Here is a 19,870-nt window from a genome sequence, read left to right as displayed (position 1 = left end):
GGCCATGTAATGCACATGAGTGAAGACATCTGCATAAAGAAATGCCAATCGCTGAATATGGAGGGAACCTGCAGAAGAGGAACACTTTCGAAAATATGGGATGAAGTGGAGAAGAATAACCTTCAGATGATATGACAAAGAACCAAGACTATTGGAGATTTGCTGTGCTTGAGAAGATCCATCCAGCTAAGTAAAATCAAGGCCTTGAAGGCTTGTCCTTTGTGCCCGTGCCCCATCACACAATCTGTCTCTGACAAATCTCTCCCCAACATCCCATCTCCCTAACACCTTCCTCACCCATGTTCACCACTTAATGTATTTACCACTCTCCATTCATAAACTTACTTGCACACATACCCCTGTCAAATCTCTTACCCTCAACATATCCTCCTAAAAACCCCTCCTACCTGTTTCCACTCACTATATTCCCACTCTCCTTTTACAACCTCACAAACTTACCCACCCATTCACCCTATACAATGATTGATCCACTTCGCTATATATACAAGGTGGCATCAAAAAGTTCACTGACTATTTCTGTAATGTTGTTAACAGATAGCAGCACACAGTTGTGCATGCAGTGACCTTCATGAGGCAGTGTGCTGAGTGACATTACTAGGTTTAGTTCGCAAGTTGTGAAATTTGTGATTTTGTGGTGATCATGGTATGCTGTAGTCTGTGATTTGTTTCATGGACAGGAAGTTTTAGCAAAGAGCCAATGTGAAATTTTGCATTAAACTTGAGAAATCTGCTACAGAGATGTTGAGCATACCACCCTGAGATGAAGCAGCAGTTGTCACAATTGAAGAGCCCTTCACTTCCACAATCAAAGCAGGTACAACAGCATGCACATCATTTTTTTCGACATCCATGGTATTATGTACTGAGAGTTCATCTCCCAGGACCAGACCATCAATCAAGAGTCCTTCTGTGACGTTTTGAAGTGTTTGAGGGAGGATATTTGGTGAAAGCATCTGGATCTCTGGAGAGCGAAGAATTGGATTCTTCACAATGACAATGCATCCTGTCACAGAGCTCTCCTCACTTATGAGTTTCTCACCAAAAGCAACATGGTATTGCTTCCACACCCACCCTAGTTGCTAGATTTAGCACCTGCAGACTTCCATCTCTTCCCTAAGATGAAGATGCAACTCAAAGATCACCACCTCTATCAAGATCCTGAGTGAATCACGGAAAGTCCTTGACTCGCTTATGGAAAATGACTGCCAGGTTGGATTCCAGAAGTGACAAGCACACTGGGACTGATGTATTGCTGTGCAAGGTGACTATTTCAAAGGGGGTTATGTTAAAACTTATTTTTTATTAAACACAACTAATCTGGGAACTTTTTGGCATCACCTCGTAGACCTCCCTGTAACTTGGGTGTACACCCCATCACATTTTTACCATTTCCCTCTCTTTCTGTATCCCCTTGCTCCATTCTCTTTCCAACTGAGGTAACCATGTATCTCTTGAATTGCAAGACACCTATTGCTCCCTCTCTATTCACATTCTAACTTCTAATCACCTGGCACAAAGCCACCTCCCTCAATACTATTCTCCACCCTCAAATTGTCTTGCAAATTACTTGGTGACCTCCCTGCTGCTGGCACCATGTAAAAAGCACCAGGTTCACTCTGTAAAGTGGTTAGTGTTAGGAAGGGCATCCAGTTGTAGAAACCATGCCAAAGCAGACAGTAGAGTTTGGTACAGTTTTCTGACTTGCCAATTCCTAGCAAACTGTCCAACCCATGTCAGCATGGAAGAAGTATGTTAAATGGTGGCAGCAGTGGTAGTAACTGGAATAGGTTGTTCAATTGCACATATTGGTAGATTAATATTTCCTCTATACTAAGGTACTACACACCATTGTCTCTATCACAATTGATCCATTTTCCCCATCAACTCACATCCTCCTGGAAAAAACTTCATATGTGCTCTATTGTATCCACATCTTCACAGCCATTTTCATCTCATCTATATCATTGAATCATTGTCTGTTAAAGACTTTCCTTCATTGGATCTTACAGGTGGAAGTCAGAGTGCACAGTGGATGAAGGATCCAGTTTGTCAATTGCCTGATTAGTTTCAAAAATGTGTGTGGTCACACATTGTCTTGGGGAATGAAGATCATTTTCAGATCCTTGTTTGATTTTTTTCCTCTTAATGGCTTCTCTAAGCATTTTGAATGTTTCAGTGCACTGCTCACTATTCCAGAAAATCAAGGCGAATGATGCCTTCATGACCTCAAAAAACAGTTACCATGACTTCCTATGTTAATTACTGGCCCTTGAACCCTTAGGCCTTGGAGAAGAGTTGTGACATCATTCCATGAGCAGTGCCTTCAATTCTGGATCACAAAGATAGGCCATCTTTCATACCCTGTCACCAAATCAGGAAATAAAGACATGTCCTTATTGACTTCAAACACTTCCAGCAGATCAGAACAGACTTCCACCCATTTCCCCTTCAAATTGGGTGTCAACTGCCAAAGTAACCAATTTGCAAACATTTTTCAATACCAAAAATTTTCCATCATCTTTTGTAATGAATTGTGACCATAGTTCAGATATGTAGCCAGCTCACAGATTGTGACTCAACTTGCCTACTTGCTAACAATTCATGTCAGTGGTCACGGGTGATGGTAATGGTTTGTCTTCAATGCAAATTTCTCCTTCTTTAAACTTCATCTATTTGTGCACATTACTCTTGTCAACAACGTGTAGCATTCTGTGGATATCAAACATCCTGTTCCCATTCTTTCTCAAAAACTCAATGATGATACATTACTTCTACTTGGAATTCATTATTTGCCTACAGGAAGGAAAAAAAATGGTGGCAGCAGTGGTAGTAAGTGAAATAGGTTGTTCAGTTGCACATATTGGTAGATTAATATTTCCTCTATACAAAGGTACTACACACCACAGTCTCTATCACAACTGATGCATTTTCCCCACCAACTCACATCCTCCCGGAAAAAAATTCATGTGCTCTATTGTATCCACATCTTCACAGCCATTTTCATCTTATTTGTATCATTGAATCATTGTCCGTTAAAGACTAGAGGATTAGTTACTCTACTAATTTGTGCAAAAAAAAAAAATGAGAATTAAAACTAATTATAACTTTGTTATCCAGTTACTGAAAAAATTTGTCAGAAATGAAACTTCAAATGTTATTGAATGCTAGGATTTTGAACAAGTTATTTTGATCTTTTGGCACAAATCTAGTAAACAAAAGGAAGTTAAATATATTCCTATGTAAAGAAAGCCATACGATATATTGGTATTCTGTTCGTATAAAGATGTGTCATGCAACCACGTTTGCTTGAAGTTTTTAAGAGAAGAATTCTTAAATGTACCATGACAAAATCTTTTCGAGCAATTTACAGCTCCAAATATCTTAACTTTTTTCCTTTATGTCATTTATCTAATTAATCAAAATTTCTTCATGCGACTTAATAAATTTTTCTATAATTACTAAATTTATATTTGTATGTATACAAGTTCATCTTATGTTTTTTTACTGTTCAATCGTTATTCTGTTTTAGTTAGTTTTAGTGGTTTGTTTCTGTTTATATAAAAAAAATTACTAATCTTTATCTGTTACTATTTTTTGTAAAATGTATGTAATAGTGTTGATTTATATCACTAATTACAACCAATATGTAACTAAATTGAGTAACACATTTTCACGCATTTTCGTACGAATGAATGATTTATAATATTTTATGCCGGTGTGTCGTCCTGAAAGCTGGTAATATTTTCATAAGGAACTTCTTTTCGGCATAACACCGATTTGCAAGTAAAATCCCTTACGAAATTATAAATTAAAAAAAAAAAGAGAACACGAGAAAAATTAATAATATTTAAAAAATAAATGCGACATTTCATATAATATTTCTAAAGATAAAATTAATATAAAGGATAATATTTTTAAATTCCTGTAGTGGTTCAATAAAACCTGTTACCACTTGTAATACTATGGATACAGTGTAATTATGTTTGCAATACGTAAGCGGTTTGTTGTAGTCGTCCTCCCGAAAAGGCTTGGTTCTCAATGCAGTTAACATTGACTTTATCTCTCGCTCTCCACCAAGTATTTTTCCAATTAGTTTACATTTAGCAATCAAGACGTGTAACTTATGCACTTAAAGAATGAAATTCAAAAATCTTCGATTTAATCAAATTGCAGTTATTAGCAGCATTGTTGTATGTGTAGTACTATTTTATTTGCCGGCATTTAAGAAATACCGTCTGAGTGTACGCGAAAATGAACATTTGAAGAACTTGCAAATTAAAGAGGACTCCAAGTAAGCCCGATATCATTTTTAAATCGTTCAATATACACAAAACACTAATATATTGTCATACTTTGCTAATATATATAATATATATGTATGTATGTATATGTTGACTTTTGATCAGGATGCAAAGTTTCTAATATACGGGGACGGTGGACATATGCTGCAGGAATATCCGTTTTGCTTGTTTGTTTGTTAGTTTGTTTTTTCCGACTAAAGGACTTTAAAAGTATAACTAGATCAAAAAAAGCTTCAGCTGAAAATGGGAACTGTTATAGTTAAAACATAAGTGTGTATGTGTGTGAATAACTTAGTTTGCTTTGCACAAGAAAACAAGAGAAGTGGGAAATCTGCAGTTGAATTATTAGCATTATATATATATTTTATACATCCGTCCATCCTACAAAGAATATTGTTCGTAATAGAATTAGCAAGGTCACTTGAAGTCGTCTATCTTATCCTATATACTCTTTATTGCTTGTTGTCTCAAGCAAAAATAGCATGGGAAGATCATAGGGAGTAAAGAGAGTTCTAATTTTGTAACTGAAGAGTTGTTAGGGTTGAGAGATGACCTATTGTCCTTACTCAATTTCTTCAAATGATGCGCATTTGTATAATTGTGCCAAAAACTGATGAGGGGCAACTTAATTTCTTTCTTTTGTAACCAATCTCTCTCTCTCTCTCTTTCTTTCTCTCTCTCTCTCTCTCTCTCTCTCTCTCTCTCTCTCTTCACTGAAAGGTCTCGTTCCTAAAAATTTAATTTTCTTTTGTTTCCAATCTTTTATGACAAGGTGGACTGAAGTTCTGTTTATTGGTAAGATAGGTTTAAATGAATGTAAATAATATGGGTTTCAACTGTTTCTATCTGTTTTGTAAGAAATTTATTAGGTGGTTATAATCGCAGAAAATGTTACTAGTGCATTTTAATACTGAAGAATTCATTGTATAACGTTCTTGCTTTTCTCATGAACATAAAATGATGTAAAGTATCTCTCTCTCTCATAAAACACAATATTTAACGTGGACAATTAAAACTTGAAATAACATAGACCATTTACGACGCGGTCTTAATCGGAAAGGAAAGAAATAAAATTTAAAAAAAAAAAAATCACTGATCCTGCCGCAGAAGTCGAACCATATATCTGTCAAATGTAGGGTTGACTGCAATAAATACGTAGTTTGCAGTTCAACTCTCGTGAAAAGATCTATTCTGAGGTGGAAATGTTTTAATGTATGTAGCCAAAGATCGAAACTGAGTGAGAGCTCGTCATTTGTTTACAGTTATAATTTAGATGGATTCTGTAAACAGTGGTGACACGCATTTACTGGTATTTTATACTATACAGACTCTCAAAAGATGAAAGGCAAAGTCGTTCTTAATTTTTTTTTTACTTTCTGATTAACTAATGTTATGTAATTTTTATAAACGAGACACCGAATTTAGGCTGCGAAAATATGTTTAAAGAAAAAAAATGTGTCGTAGATAAACTTCTACAAATAAATTTCTAATTTGTATATTTTTGTAACAAGTTGATTGTTGTGGAGCTCCGGGCCTTGGTCAGTCAGACTTATGAGCAAAATTTATTCCGAACGTGACCATTCCATCTATGAATATATTATCATTATATTATCATAGTGACCTTTTTTTAAAAAAAAAACAATGAGAAATACTTTGAGAAAAATTTGGATGTTTTTAAAGGTAGGACGGAGAATATATTTCGCCAAAAGTTCATGATGATAAAAATAAAACAAAAATTAATCCACGAAGATTTCTTATTTTATAACCTCGTTTAAATAAGTCTTTGTTTTTTTTGTCTTATTTCGCCTTTAAAGAATTAATTACGTTAGTGTTTTGTTGCTCACAGTTGTACATGTTTGAGTTTTGTATATTTCTAGTAGAATTATATTAGGCACTGTAGTCCTTCCATGTTTAAGACTGTATGACGTGTGAGTTTAGCAAGGTTTGGTTGTTGTTTCTAGTAGATTCAACGACCGCACAGAAGTCTGCATGGTCGGCTTCAGGATAGTTTATTACCTAATACTCAGTGATATAAGCTTACGGAAACATAACACTGGTCCGTATATATATATATATATATATATATATATATATATATATATATACACACACATATATAAGGGCATAACTATACAAGAATGCCTCACGTTAACTACTGTAATAAACACATATATATATACACACACATATATAAGAGCATAACTATACAAGAATGCCTCACGTTAACTACCGTAATAAACACATTTAGAGAGAGAGAGAGAGTATTGTGTTTTATTGAGACAAACTAATGGACTGAACCAACGAAAGAACCACTGCGTGATCGTTCGATCTATTAGAAATAGCAGCTAAATGTCTAAATCACACTCGACCTTTTTTAAAACCGGAAGGACGTTAGATAACGTAATTTTGGACACACGGTTACCGAAAATTTGAAACAGGACATAGTGGTTGTCGATGCAATGCCTTTGATCATAAATCTGCTCGATAGGATTTATTTGACCCTAACCACAACCAATTACAGTTCGAACGCTTTATTAAAGTTCTTCTCCCTGGACCTTCCTACTCCCTTCGTTCACTTAAATCATTGTCTAGTTTGTTTTCACGATTTTATAGGCCCTATTCATATATATCTAATTACACTCATTGTATTCTTTGTTTAATTTCATTTTTTATTTATTTTCATTATTTTTTTTTATTTACAAAAATATCCTGTAAGAAGAAATTATGTGTTTGACATATATTTCAAAATCAAAACACCCATAAACCACAATTAACAACACTACTCTGAATGTACTATTAGCGAAATTTCTACTTAATCTGTTAATTTACTTTGTCATGTGATTCTGTAAAGGAAAAAAAATCGATTCTTTGATAGAGCTGGGTAAAAATTGTTGCTTTTTAAGCTTATGATTTCTTCAGCAATATTTATTTTGGTCTCTTCTTTTTGCAACAGGGAAATGCCGAATAGCTGACGTCCACGCTTCGGATATTGATGCATAATATAAGCCTTATTTACATTAACTTATCTATTTATTTTGGTACGATGCCATCATTTTTATATTATTTTATTGTATGCACCCTTTCATAAACGCATTTATTTCAAGATAGTGATAACGACATCGTAAAATTAACTAACAAAATTCAATTGATGGACGTCTTTTTTTTTTTTTTATTCAAGTATTCGACTGAACGTTTGTGCGTGTGTGTGTGTGTGTGCCCTTCCCTACTCTCTCAGCACAAATAAGATACGAGGATATTGTCCTACTGAAACATTACCAGTTTGAACGATACTCAATGAAGTAAATACAAGCATACCTCACCCTACGTCGTTAACTGGTTCCAGGAGACACGACTTAAGTCGAATTAACTTGTCTCTGGGCTAGGCTAGGCCGAATTTACTTGTCTCTAGGCTAAACCGATAATAACCATTCCCTGTTCTGTACTTTATTTATGAATGCATTTTCAATAATACATTGTTCATAAAAACCTATTTTAAGCTTAACAAACAAATAATTTTTATTTTTTGATACAGTATAGCAAAAAAATGTAATCTAAATTTACAAATACAATTTGGCGGTGTTTACCGTACATCGCGGACACTATTTATGAATGCGGTTTGCAATAAGACATGGTACGTCAACATCAACAGCTGACTCTGGCTGATCTTGTTCGATGCGCTTAAAAAAACCGGTCGAGAGTTCTTTGAACTGTCTTCTTTTCTCCAAGGATTACATTATAAGGAACAAAAGCTTCGTGACAAGCCCCCATAATTTTGGAAAAGCGTTGAGCATTTGGATCCATATCCTCGAACATAGAAAGATCTTTTTCGATATATGCAAATGCTTGCTGCATTTTCTTAATGGTAAAGTGACGTGGCTCAGGTTCGACTTCCTCTTCTTTATTTTGCTGCTTGTGAAGCTCTATCAAATCCTCGTTCGTCAGGGACTGCTTGTCTTTTTCAAATAAATCTGTGAAATCCTCTCCTCCAAATCCATTTCCAGTTCTTTGCTCGTAGTCACCAACGTTTTGCTGATGGCAACATTATCAAACGCCTTAAAATCATTCACGAATTGCAGGCATAGCTTCTTCCATACACCATTCATTGCCGTGCTCTGTACATCATTCCATGCCGCTGCTATGTTCTGTACAGCCTTGTAGATATCGTATCTCTTCCAAAAGTCACAAAGTGTGATGGACTCATCAAAATCACTTGCAGCTATTGCTTGCCACAGCGTACACTTCATAGAGTAACACTTGACGATAGCAATTATTCCCCAATCCATTGGCTGCAGAAAAGATGTGGTGTTCAGATGGAGATATACAACAGTAACTTTGGGATCAAAATCTATGATGTTTTGCAGGTGGCCAAGAGCATTATCTAAGATAAGTAAAACCTTAAAAGGAATCCCCTTCTCCTTATAGTACTTCTCTGCTGCTGAGATAAAATGATTGAAGAACCAATCTTTGAAAACAAAAACAGAAGCCCATGCTTTTGAGTTAGCCATCCATATAACAGGGAGGGATGCCTTGGGTATGTTCTTTAGGGCACAAGGGTTGTGTGTAGGATACACAAGCAATGGCTTTAACTTAAAATCTCTTGCACAATTACCTCCCAACATAATGGTCACACATTCTTTTGAGACCTTTGGGCCTGGAGTAGTTTTCTCCTCCTTGGAAATGAATGCACAGTCTGGCAATTTTTTTCAATACAACCCAGTTTCGTCTATGTTAAAAATCCGTTTTCTTCAATGTCTTTTTTATAATGCATGAGAAAATTCCACTGCTGCTTGTTCATCAGCTGATGTAGTTTTCACCTTGCTTCTTAATGAAGTGATAACTTCTTCACTCCTTAAATCTCATGAATCGTCCTTGACTTGCCTTGAACTCTACATCTTTCTCATCAGGATATTTTTCTTCAGGTCCTCAAACAAAGACAGTGCTTTCTCTTGAATGATTTCTTGACTAATGGTAGCATGCTGACAATTCAACCTAACAATCCAAAGAGAAAGAAGACTTCCTATTTCTTCAAAGATTTTGCCTCTCTTCTTATTGATGATAGCATTCTTCATCCCTAGGACTTCAAATTTGATATGTGCTAAAATTTTTTCCTTATTATGTACAATTGTTGATACAGTTGTCTGACTCATCCCAAAAGATTGTGCAATTGCTACCACTTTTTCACCTTTCTCATGGCGTTTTATCACATCTGGTTTATCTTCCAGTGTTATAGCATGATGCTTAGCAATTACACTATGAAATTTCTTAGGAGCCATGGGGGCAAAAAATAAAGTCACAAATGAATGAGAATGAGAAAGTAGCCGATAGACAGACATAAACAAATCTGAATTCAAAACAATCACAAGTGACAGTGATGCCTAACGGTAGATATTGGAACTACAGTGCAATATGAGCTCTGAAAGACCAATAAATAAGACTACACGACTGATTTCATGATTTCGTTCACTAAGCTACACTACTTTATGGTGTGTATCTTAACATTTACTGTACATATTTTAATATGATTTTATATGCTTTTATTCTTATTTATTGTACAGTAACATGATTTTATGTGCCTTTAACAGTTTTCTAGTGTTTTACGATTCCAATATTTGTGGCAGACAGTCGAGTAAAATGACTTGACTTGATTTTTATTTTTCCATATATTATTTTTGAAAACCAACATATAATCAAGAGCAATTTAAATCGAAATGACTCAAGCCGAGGCATGCCCGTAGTTGGTTGTTTTCTTGCAAATATCATCATGAAGCTGAGTGAGACTGGGATGTATGCATCATTAGTTAAACATATTCTAACAAATATCAAGCAAAAATAATTATAACTTAATATTGTCTGCTTCTACTGTTTTAATAAACTTTAAAACCAAATAGGTGATATGGTTGACTGTTCCTTAAGATTATAATCCAAAGAACCTAGTTGTGATCAGCGACAGCAAAAGAATGAGGCTGAACAATAGTAACATTAGGAACTGGACATAGCTATATATTGTACTTCTTTCAGGCATTACTTGACTGCAGCCTTGCTTAAAAGGTTCAGATTGCACACCATTCCCTATTCAGAACTAATTGTAAGTCTGGTAGTTTCTTTTTGGTGAACTGCTAACTTACTTGATTATAAACAAATTGACAGCAGGATGTTCAGTTGGTGGAGAGACAAACAGAAAGATGCATGTGCATGCACATATATGACTAGTTTCTGCAGTTTCCACCTATCAAATCTTCCTGTAAGGCATTAGCAGAAGGCACTTACTTACAGCCATGCTTGTGCTTATGTAATTCGACAAGTTGATGTGGCTGTGTGGCAAGAAGTTTGCTTCCCAACAATGGTTCCCAGTTCAGTTCCACTGCATGGCTCCTTGGGCAAGTGTCTTCTACTATAATCTTGAGCCAACCAAAGCCTTGTCAGTGGATTTGGTAGACAGAAACTGAAAGAAGCCTGTTGTATATATTTGTGTGTGTGTGTTAGTCTGTATTCGTCCCCCACACTGCTTGACAACCGGTGTTGGTGGTGTGTTACATCCATGTGACTTCGCAGTTTGGCAAAAGAAACCAATAGAATAAGTACCAGGCTTTTAAAAAGTAAGTCCTGGGGTTGATTCATTCGACTAAAAACTCCTCAAGGCTGTGCCCCAGCATGGCTGCAGTCTAATGACTGAAACCAGTAAAAGATAAAAAGATACAACAAAAACTTATCTGTAATATTAAAATTTGAGACAATTATAATTAGCTGAAGTCATCACTCTCAAGCAAACATGATCTGGTAACATGTATTATGCTTTTGCTAATTGTTTTAGGGGCTTACGTCATTGTGAACAAACACAGACACTCTCTTGGCTCCCCTCATTCTTTACCAAGAGAAATTTCCAAGATTTGAAAGCTGGAGAGTGTGAGGACTGCATCAGCTCTTGCCAGCACTTGGCTGGGCATTTGTTAGGTTAGTAAACTAATGTTTTGCTGAAGGACACAGTATACTGCCTTTATGATACTGAAACCAACAGCCTAAGCACTTAGGCAATGTGCCTAATCAGGTAGGTTGTTGGTTTCAATAGACGTGTTCATGGAGACATTGACATGCTCATTTTTTTTTTAAATTTCTCCTTAAGTTAATAGTAAGTTACATGATCTGGACTTAAGTATATAAAAATACAAGTGGTTATTTTGCAGACTGCTGAAGATGATAATGTTCACTGAAAACAGAACACACAAATCTAATGATTTACACAATATGTTCTCAATGATGAAATTTGATGTTAAGTGAGCTCTGAGTCTTCTCTGTATTATGTTAACGTGTTAACATTAACCCTTTAGCATTTAAACCGGCCATATCCGGCCAAAAGTATTCTGCTTGTTTTATGTTCAAACTGGTCAAATCTGGTCTCTCACACCAACCCTACAATATCGTTTTAAAAATTAACAGCTACCTCATCAAAATCTCATAGCTATAAGATAATGCATGATTAGTTCAAAACAATGTGGCTGAAAAAGCATTAATTTTGGCAGAATAATGCAAACACTAAAGGGTTAAAACATTTTTACTCTTTTGGTCTCTATGTGCCTAGAGAAACATTGTCTTGCTTTTAAGCTATTGATCTATAATATTAAATGTCAAACTGGCCAGCCCTTGCTGGCATGGAAAACAGACATTAAATGATGTTGATGATGATGTTTTAGACTTAAAGGAAAATGTAGATCTGATGCAAGGGCAGTAACGGTTTGAATAATATATATTTTTGGTGGAAATTAAAGAAATGGTCAATGGGTTGAGATTTTCATTTCCATGGTGATGTTAAATCCATGCTTTGTGCCTCTTTTTCCATGCTTACATAGTTTGGATGTGTCTTTTCTAGTACAGCGATTCCTCGTGTACTGTGGTCTCTTGTTATCTCTTTTGTGCGGCTCAGTGTTTTGAGATCAACTTTCAGCAGCTCTTCTTCTGAAAACTTCTTTGACTTTTTCTTCTTATGATTGTACAGCAGGAGCGAATTGTACTGTGGCCTTTGAAGGTCTAAACAGTTGCAAGCTGATGGCTACAAGAAAAACACATGCAAAAGGTTGATGTTCCGAGAGGGTAGAAATGGATGTAGTGAGATGGATGCAATATGGATGACAAAGTAAAAGAGAGAGGTGTGAGTAGAGAGAGATTCAGGAGTACTTGAGGAGAAGTGGACATAACCGTTTAGGAAGAGAAGTCAGTGTAGTTGTAGTAGCAGTAGAAATGTCAGAGAGAGGAGAAAGCACATCTGTGAGTCTGAGATTGAAGCTTGTTGGTGTGTGATTTCATGGTAATGAAATATTATCAATAGGTATTGGAGGTGATACTATCAACTTACCCCTACCCTCAGAATTGCTGGTCTTGTGCCTAAATTACACTCATTTCTTTTTGTTCAACATTCAAATCATGCTGATGTCTTACCAGTCAAGTACTGGGGTTCATATATATATATATTTATTTATGATAAATAAAGGCAATAGAAAAATTTTCTTTGCCAATATACTGAAAAATAGATGCTAAATCGTCTAACTACATGAAATATTCACTCCCAACACATGGTGTAATAATTTAAGTGAATATTTTATGTGGTTAGACGATTTAATGTCTATTTTTCAGCATATTGGCAAAGAAAATTTTGCTTTTGCCTTTATTTATAATTGTATTTATAATTTTCACCTTAAAAGGTATTTATCATATGCTGGTCACTGGCAAAATGTTTTAATAAAATTTAATCCTTATATTAGTAGTAAATTAATTCTCATTCACTTCGGGACTGGTTAACCACTTGTGTGTGTTTCCTGACCAACTACACTTGTTTCGAGGTTTGCTATGGAATTTCTATTTGGATATATTTGGGGTACTTAAATGTATTCATGACTTTGCATCTGCTTTTCCATGGGTATGTCTAAGTATTTCATTTATTTCCATTTTGTGTTCCTCGCTGATGAAGGAAGAATCCTTTTTAGATTAATCCAGAGATCAGAACCAATTCGGAGATAACTATATTTTTATGAATTTCTGTTAGCTTGCTTTCCTCGTTTTGACACGTGGTGTAATAATATAAGTGAATATTTTATATGGTTAGATGATCTAAAGTCTATTTTTCAGCATATTGGCAAAGAAAATTTTTCTTTCTCTCTTATTTATAATTGTATTTCTAATTTTTACCTTGAAAGGTATTTTTCATATGTTGGCCACTGATAAAATTTTTTAATAAAATTTTATCCTTATATTAGTAGTATGTATGTATATATATATATATATCAACTAACACCTTCCCCAAATTGCCGTTTGTCAGACAAAATACTTTGCAGTATTTGTTCTGAGTTCAAGTTCTGTTGTAATCAAATACTGAAGTAGTGACTAATCCCCATGCCTAAAATATGTGACCTTATGTTTATGCTAGAAATTACTAGTATTATTATTTTATATTTTCCCATTTTTCTTCTCCTGTGCTATTATGGACTCTCGGTGTAGACAACAGATAAAGGTTTTGCAATTTCTTGTTGACAACCTGCACAGATGATTTGTTTATAAAGATCAAATGTTTGTACAACATATTAACCCACTCCCTACATCAAAGTGAGATTACCTGTACAGGTGCATGGTATGCCACACATAAAATTTTAAAGAGATTGCAGGGATGAAGTGTTTTACTCAAGAACACAATGCACCACTCATTCCAAGAATCAAAACCACAATCTCACTAGCTCATGCACCCTCACAGTTTAATAAAATAATAAATCATCATCACCATCGTTTAACGTCCGCTTTCCATGCTAGCATGGGTTGGACGGTTTGACCACAGAGTTAATTATTTAATGGGATTAGGAAAAGTTTCTTGCACCTTCATGTCAAATATAATTTATTTAATTATTAATGATTAATTTTATTCACAGTATGAAATGTTAATTGTGTATGTATTCAATTTATAAAAATTTTAAATAATTTTTTTTCTTTTATGTTCAATTTCACATTAGGCTAGCTGGAAAGAAAGTGTGTTAATGTGAAAATGGCTCCATGCAAAAAATTAAAGATTGATGACGATATTACTACTTCCCCACCTCCCAGTCAAGGACTGGCCGAAGACCAGCCAATGCCAGAATGTCCCCAACGCCGTCGCAGTGCACGTTTACAGCTGTTAGCCAAATCTCGGAGCTTGTATGAAATGCAGCTGCCCTTACCTGATGACTACCTTGCAGAATTATCTTTGGAGATTATCTGCCGTATTTTGGATTATTTACCACTCCGTGATGTTCTTAAAATGGAATGCCTTAGCAAGAAAATCAAACAGGTAAAGGAAAACCAAATGCCTTGAACACATACACGTTTGTGTGTATGCATGTATAAACGTGTACATATATGTAACATATAGTGTCTGAAATGTGTGTGTTATTTGTTTGTTGATACCTTTTATGTCCCTTTTTTCCTTGTTTACATAAATTAGACAAACTGTGTGTGTGTGTATTTATATAGGCAAATTGATCGCAAAAATGAATTAAAAAACAAAAAAAACAACAGAAGTGAAAGGCATGTTCTCAATGAATATTATTAGTTTGACACTTGAAGAAAGTTTTAGATGGAAAGTTTATAAATAAAGATGTTTCAGGCAGAGTCCTTCATTGCCTATGTAGAAGAAAGTTCAGAGAGGAGGAAATACAGGAGGGGGGGGGGGGTAGGAACAGTGTGTCAAGAGAAAGGCATCTATGTGTGTGTAGGTATATATTTGTATATGTATTTATCATCATCATCGTTTAACGTCCGCTTTCCATGCTAGCATGGGTTGGACGATTTGACTGAGGACTGGTGAAACCGGATGGCAACACCAGGCTCCAGTCTGATTTGGCAGAGTTTCTACAGCTGGATGCCCTTCCTAACGCCAACCACTCAGAGAGTGTAGTGGGTGCTTTTACGTGTCACCCGCACGAAAACGGCCACGCTCGAAATGGTGTCTTTTATGTGCCACCCGCACAAGCCAGTCCAGGGGCACTGGCAACGATCTCGCTCGAAAATCCTACAGGAGCCAGTCAGGCGGTACTGGCAACGGCCACGCTCAAAATGGTGCATCTCATGTGCCACCCGCACAAGAACCAGTCCAGGGGCACTGGCAACGATCTTACTTGGCTTGCCGGGTCTTCTCACGCACAGCCCATTTCCAAAGGTCTCGGTCCGTAGTCATCGCCTCGGTGAGGCCCAATGTACGAAGGTCTTGCCTCACCACCTCAGCCCAGGTCTTCCTGGGCCTACCTCTTCCACGGGTTCCCTCAACTGTTAGGGTGTGGCACTTTTTCACGCAGCTATCCTCCTCCATTCTCACCACATGTCCATACCAGCGCAATCGTCTCTCTTGCACGCCACAACTGATGCTTCTAATGTTCAGCTTTTCTCTCAAGATACTTACACTCTGACGGGTATTCACATTGACATTACACATCCAACGGAGCATACTGGCTTCATTCCTTGCGAGCTTACGTATGTCCTCAGCAGTTACAGCCCATGTTTCACTGCCATGTAGCATGGTTGTTCGTACGCATGCGTCATACAGTCTGCCTTTTACTCTGAGTGAGAGTCCCTTTGTCGCCAGCAGGGGTAAGAGCTCTCTAAACTTTGCCCAGGCTATTCTTATTCTAGCAGCTACACTTTCAGCGCACCCACCCCCACTACTAACTTGGTCGCCCAGATAGCGGAAGCTATCGACTACCTCTAGTTTTTCACCCTGGAATGAGATAGAAGTTGTTTCCTGTTTGTTTGCAGTCTTTATTGCACCTGAACATCTGCCACAAACAAAAACTAACTTGCTAGTTAACCTGCCTTTGATGTTGCTGCACCTCTTATGTGTCCATAGCTTGCACCGGGTACATCTTATAGAGTTACTACCTACTCCTTTTCTACATACTGAGCAGGGCCATCTACCTGAAGGGGTTTATATATATATATATATATATATATATATATATATACACAAACACACGCACACACAGGGTGTCCCAAAAGTCATTGATGACTGAACCTGGAACCATGTGGTTGGTAAGCAAGCTACTTACCACACAGCCACTCCTGCGCCTATATTTCTTAATTTTTGTACTGAAAACGTATCAAAATCTCCAATAGACTGCTATCCAAAAAGAGTAATAATCTTGTAAATACTGTTTTGTGTCTTGAAAACTAACATGCAATGAAACCTCTCGGTAACACCAGGGTTTATTTCAAATATAGAAGGATAGAGATCTTTATTATAAAAGGCAAAATAGTAATAAGGTAAATAATCTTTTGAGAGCATTTAGTTAAAAATGTCATTGATATAGTTTATTTATACTTCATCATCATCAGTAGCAGCATCCGCAACAAGAAAAGAGCATTGGATTAGCAAAGAAGCAGAAAAAACAGTTTTGTGGAATTTAGTTACATCCCTTTATTCAATTCCTGCCAAGGTTGACATTTGTCTTTCTGTGTCGGTACCCTACTGGTTAAGTACTGAAGATAATCTAATTGTATCTTTCTGCCTTTGTTAGTTGGGAGAGAGGATGTGGGACTGGCAGAATTATTAGAGCATTAGACAAAGTGTAATTTGTTCTAGCTCTTTACATTGTGAGTTCAAATCCTGCCAAGGTCAACTTTGCTTTTCATCCTTTCAGGGTCATTAAATGTAAACTACCAGGTCAGTAACCTTCCCTATGCCAAGTGTTTATCCACAAAAGCTATGGTCTTTCAGGTTTACAACAGTCAATATTTAGTTATAAGTGGTGATAAACTACAGAAACCAAATTATATGAAAGATAATTACTGAAAAGCTAGCAGTCATCAGAATAAGTGATCATCAAACTGTGATTTTTCTCTCCTCCCATATTTCTGGCCTTGTGCCTATATTAGAAATGATAGTTATTAACACTTTGATATTCAAACCTGCCATAGCGGACCCAAATATTCTACCTGTTTTGTGTTCAAACTGACCAGATCAGGCCTCTCACAACTACCCTGCAATGTTGTTCTTATTCTAAAAGTAAACAAATGTAGCGTCAAAATCTCAACTCTACAAGATAATACATGATCAATTCAAGGCAATGTGAATGAATAAACATTACATTTGACAGAATAATCGAAATGCTAAAGGGTTAAGTCAGTGGGGAGTGGCGTGATACAAAATCCTTTTATGCTTCAGTTGATTTTTTTTTTTTTTTTCTTGTTTTAAACATTTTTCTTTTCTAGGCCGTTGATCTTCATCTCCGCCTGCGACGAGTGGTTGACTTCACAGAAGGTAGTATATATGGCTGGATGTCAGATAAAATACATGACTCAACTCTTGCTCACTTAATCGGACGGTGTACAGAACTGGAATACATCTATGGCTTCCACCCTCATTACATCGGCCAGCGGAGACAGCGAGGAGTTAATATGTTAAGTATACCTGGTGTCGTTCATGCCATGTCATCAGCTCCGAAACTGAAAGGGATCGAAATTTCAGATATTTTCTTGTTGGAAGCTATTTTGAAATACCTCCCCAAGCTTGAAATTTTGGGCACATTTAAGAACCGTGACTGTTTCTTCCCAATCTTCTGCAACAACAAACTGTCCCTTCTTTCAAATCCTTTGATTACATCCTTGCACCTCACTGGGGTTGTCATACCTGAATTACCTCGTATGCAAACTTTGAAGCACCTGTATCTACGATTTGTACGGCTCACTCAACACCAGCCATTTCGTGACTTTGCTGCTCCCTCCCTGCGGACTTTTGTTATGGCCCATTGTGCCGGACCTATCAACCCTCTAAGGCATGTCCCGCTGATCACATCTTTGGCTATGGCAAAGTCACTTCAACGTTTGGAGCTACTCAGGGTGCCATTTCTAGGTGAGTATTTTTCTTTCATGTTTTTCAAAATTTTTTTCTCTGCGAATAATGGAAGTGTGTGTTGCTGGCAGTCACTAGACAGATGCCTCTGCTCCTCTGATCTTGTCAGCTGGATTCTGTTTGTCATCCAAACATATTCGATATATCTATCTGTCTTTCTTTCATCACCTCCATATTTCACATACCAGAACTCAATTTTCCCAATCCTTTCTATCAAAATTTGCATTTCTCTGAGGCTGTCTCCTTCTATATATATGTGTGTACGTATGTATATGTATGTATGTATATATATATGGATATGTATGTATATGTATGTGTATATATATATATATATATATATATATATATATATATATATATGTATGTATATATGGGCATATATGCATGTGTGTATATATGTATGTGTATATTTGTCATCATCATCATCATTAAGCATCTGTTGTCCATGCTGGCATAGGCTAGACAGTTTGACTAGAGCTGGCAAGCTAGAGTGCTGCACCAGGCTCCAGTCTGACTTGGCCTGGTTTCTACAGCTGGATGCCCTTCCTCATGCCAACCACTTTACAGAGTGTGTTGGGTGCTTTTATGTGGCACCGCACAAGCACGTTTACGTAGCACTGGCACAGGACTCTTGCAGGCCAATCCTCTTCACCAGAGGAAGTGGCCTTAGCACTTCTGCTGTGGTGTATGGGGGGGGGGGTCTTCTTGAGTACAGCAAGATGCTAGGCATCTTGGTTCTTTGTCATTTTGTCTGAAAAGTTCAGCATCCTGTGCTCCCTTTCAGCACTTTGTCCAATGCCTTCCTGGGTCTCCCACTTCCACATGTTCCATCTACTTTGAGAGATTGGCACTTCTTTATGGAGCTGTTGGCATCCATCCACATCACAAGCCAAACCAGTGCAGTCATCTCTCTTGCACACTGCATCTGTTTCCTCTTCTGCCTCATTGTGTGTGTAAAGTGTATATGTGTGTAGATGTGTATGTGTATATATATGTGTGTGTGTATATATGTGTTTGTGTATATTTGTGTGGGTGTGTGTATACATGTATGTATGTATTTATGTGTGTATGTATATAGCACAGGAATATCATTTGAAAAGATTTGAATACCATTCAAGAAGTTTTGTCTGCAACACCAATAACTGGTAATTATTTAGTAAAGGACTAAAATTGAATTTGTTAGAGAATTTTGATATTCTTCTCACCTGTACTTTTATAAATATATCATCTTAATACATTTTTATGTAATTTTTATCCTAGGTGGACTAATTCAACACATTGTGGATGACAGTTGGCGTGTACAGGGCTTTCGAAACCTGCAGGCTATTACATTTGGTGCCTGTAAACATGCTTTGGAAGTGGATCTTGGTTTTCTAATTATTACCTGTGAAGCAAAGTACGAAACCTTTCTTTCTTTACTGTTTTTTATTCACTTTTCTTAATTTTCTATTAACTTATTGGTTAAATGAACTGACTACTTTTTTCCTCTTGAGATTGTGTACAGGTTTACCTGATTTTGTATGCCATAAACTATTAATTTTTCTAGCTGTTGTGTTTAGCAGCCCCGATTCTCTGAGTGACACTAGAGCAGCCCTAGAAACTTCCATCCACATTTGATCAACTTGTTGTAAGTTGATAGTGGAACATCTACATAGGCACTCTGGCACTCAAAATATAACAGCTAAATCTTCCT

General features: G+C 36.6%; 1 protein-coding gene across 3 annotated transcripts in view; it reads left to right on the top strand.

The window, feature by feature from the left end:
• The first annotated feature begins 4,036 nt into the window (after positions 1–4,036).
• The window catches only part of LOC106880907 (uncharacterized), a 33,973-nt gene continuing 18,139 nt past the window's right edge, over positions 4,037–19,870 (top strand). Inside the window, exons 1-5 of one of the 3 annotated variants that reach the window (XM_052968218.2) lie at positions 4,037–4,312; positions 7,276–7,360; positions 14,312–14,625; positions 17,538–18,177; positions 19,438–19,573. In XM_052968218.2, the coding sequence (XP_052824178.1) occupies positions 14,344–14,625; positions 17,538–18,177; positions 19,438–19,573 (1,058 nt within the window). In that variant the 5' untranslated portion in view covers positions 4,037–4,312; positions 7,276–7,360; positions 14,312–14,343. Of the gene's footprint in view, positions 4,313–5,479; positions 5,668–7,275; positions 7,361–14,311; positions 14,626–17,537; positions 18,178–19,437; positions 19,574–19,870 lie in introns of those variants that run through there. The other 2 variants (XM_089353853.1, XM_014931071.3) reach the window with 2 other exon arrangements.

Source organism: Octopus bimaculoides, chromosome 1 (assembly GCF_046866305.1).
Source record: "Octopus bimaculoides isolate indiv1 chromosome 1, ASM4686630v1, whole genome shotgun sequence".
Taxonomy (NCBI): domain Eukaryota; kingdom Metazoa; phylum Mollusca; class Cephalopoda; order Octopoda; family Octopodidae; genus Octopus; species Octopus bimaculoides.
This window is presented reverse-complemented; position numbering and strand designations above follow the sequence as displayed.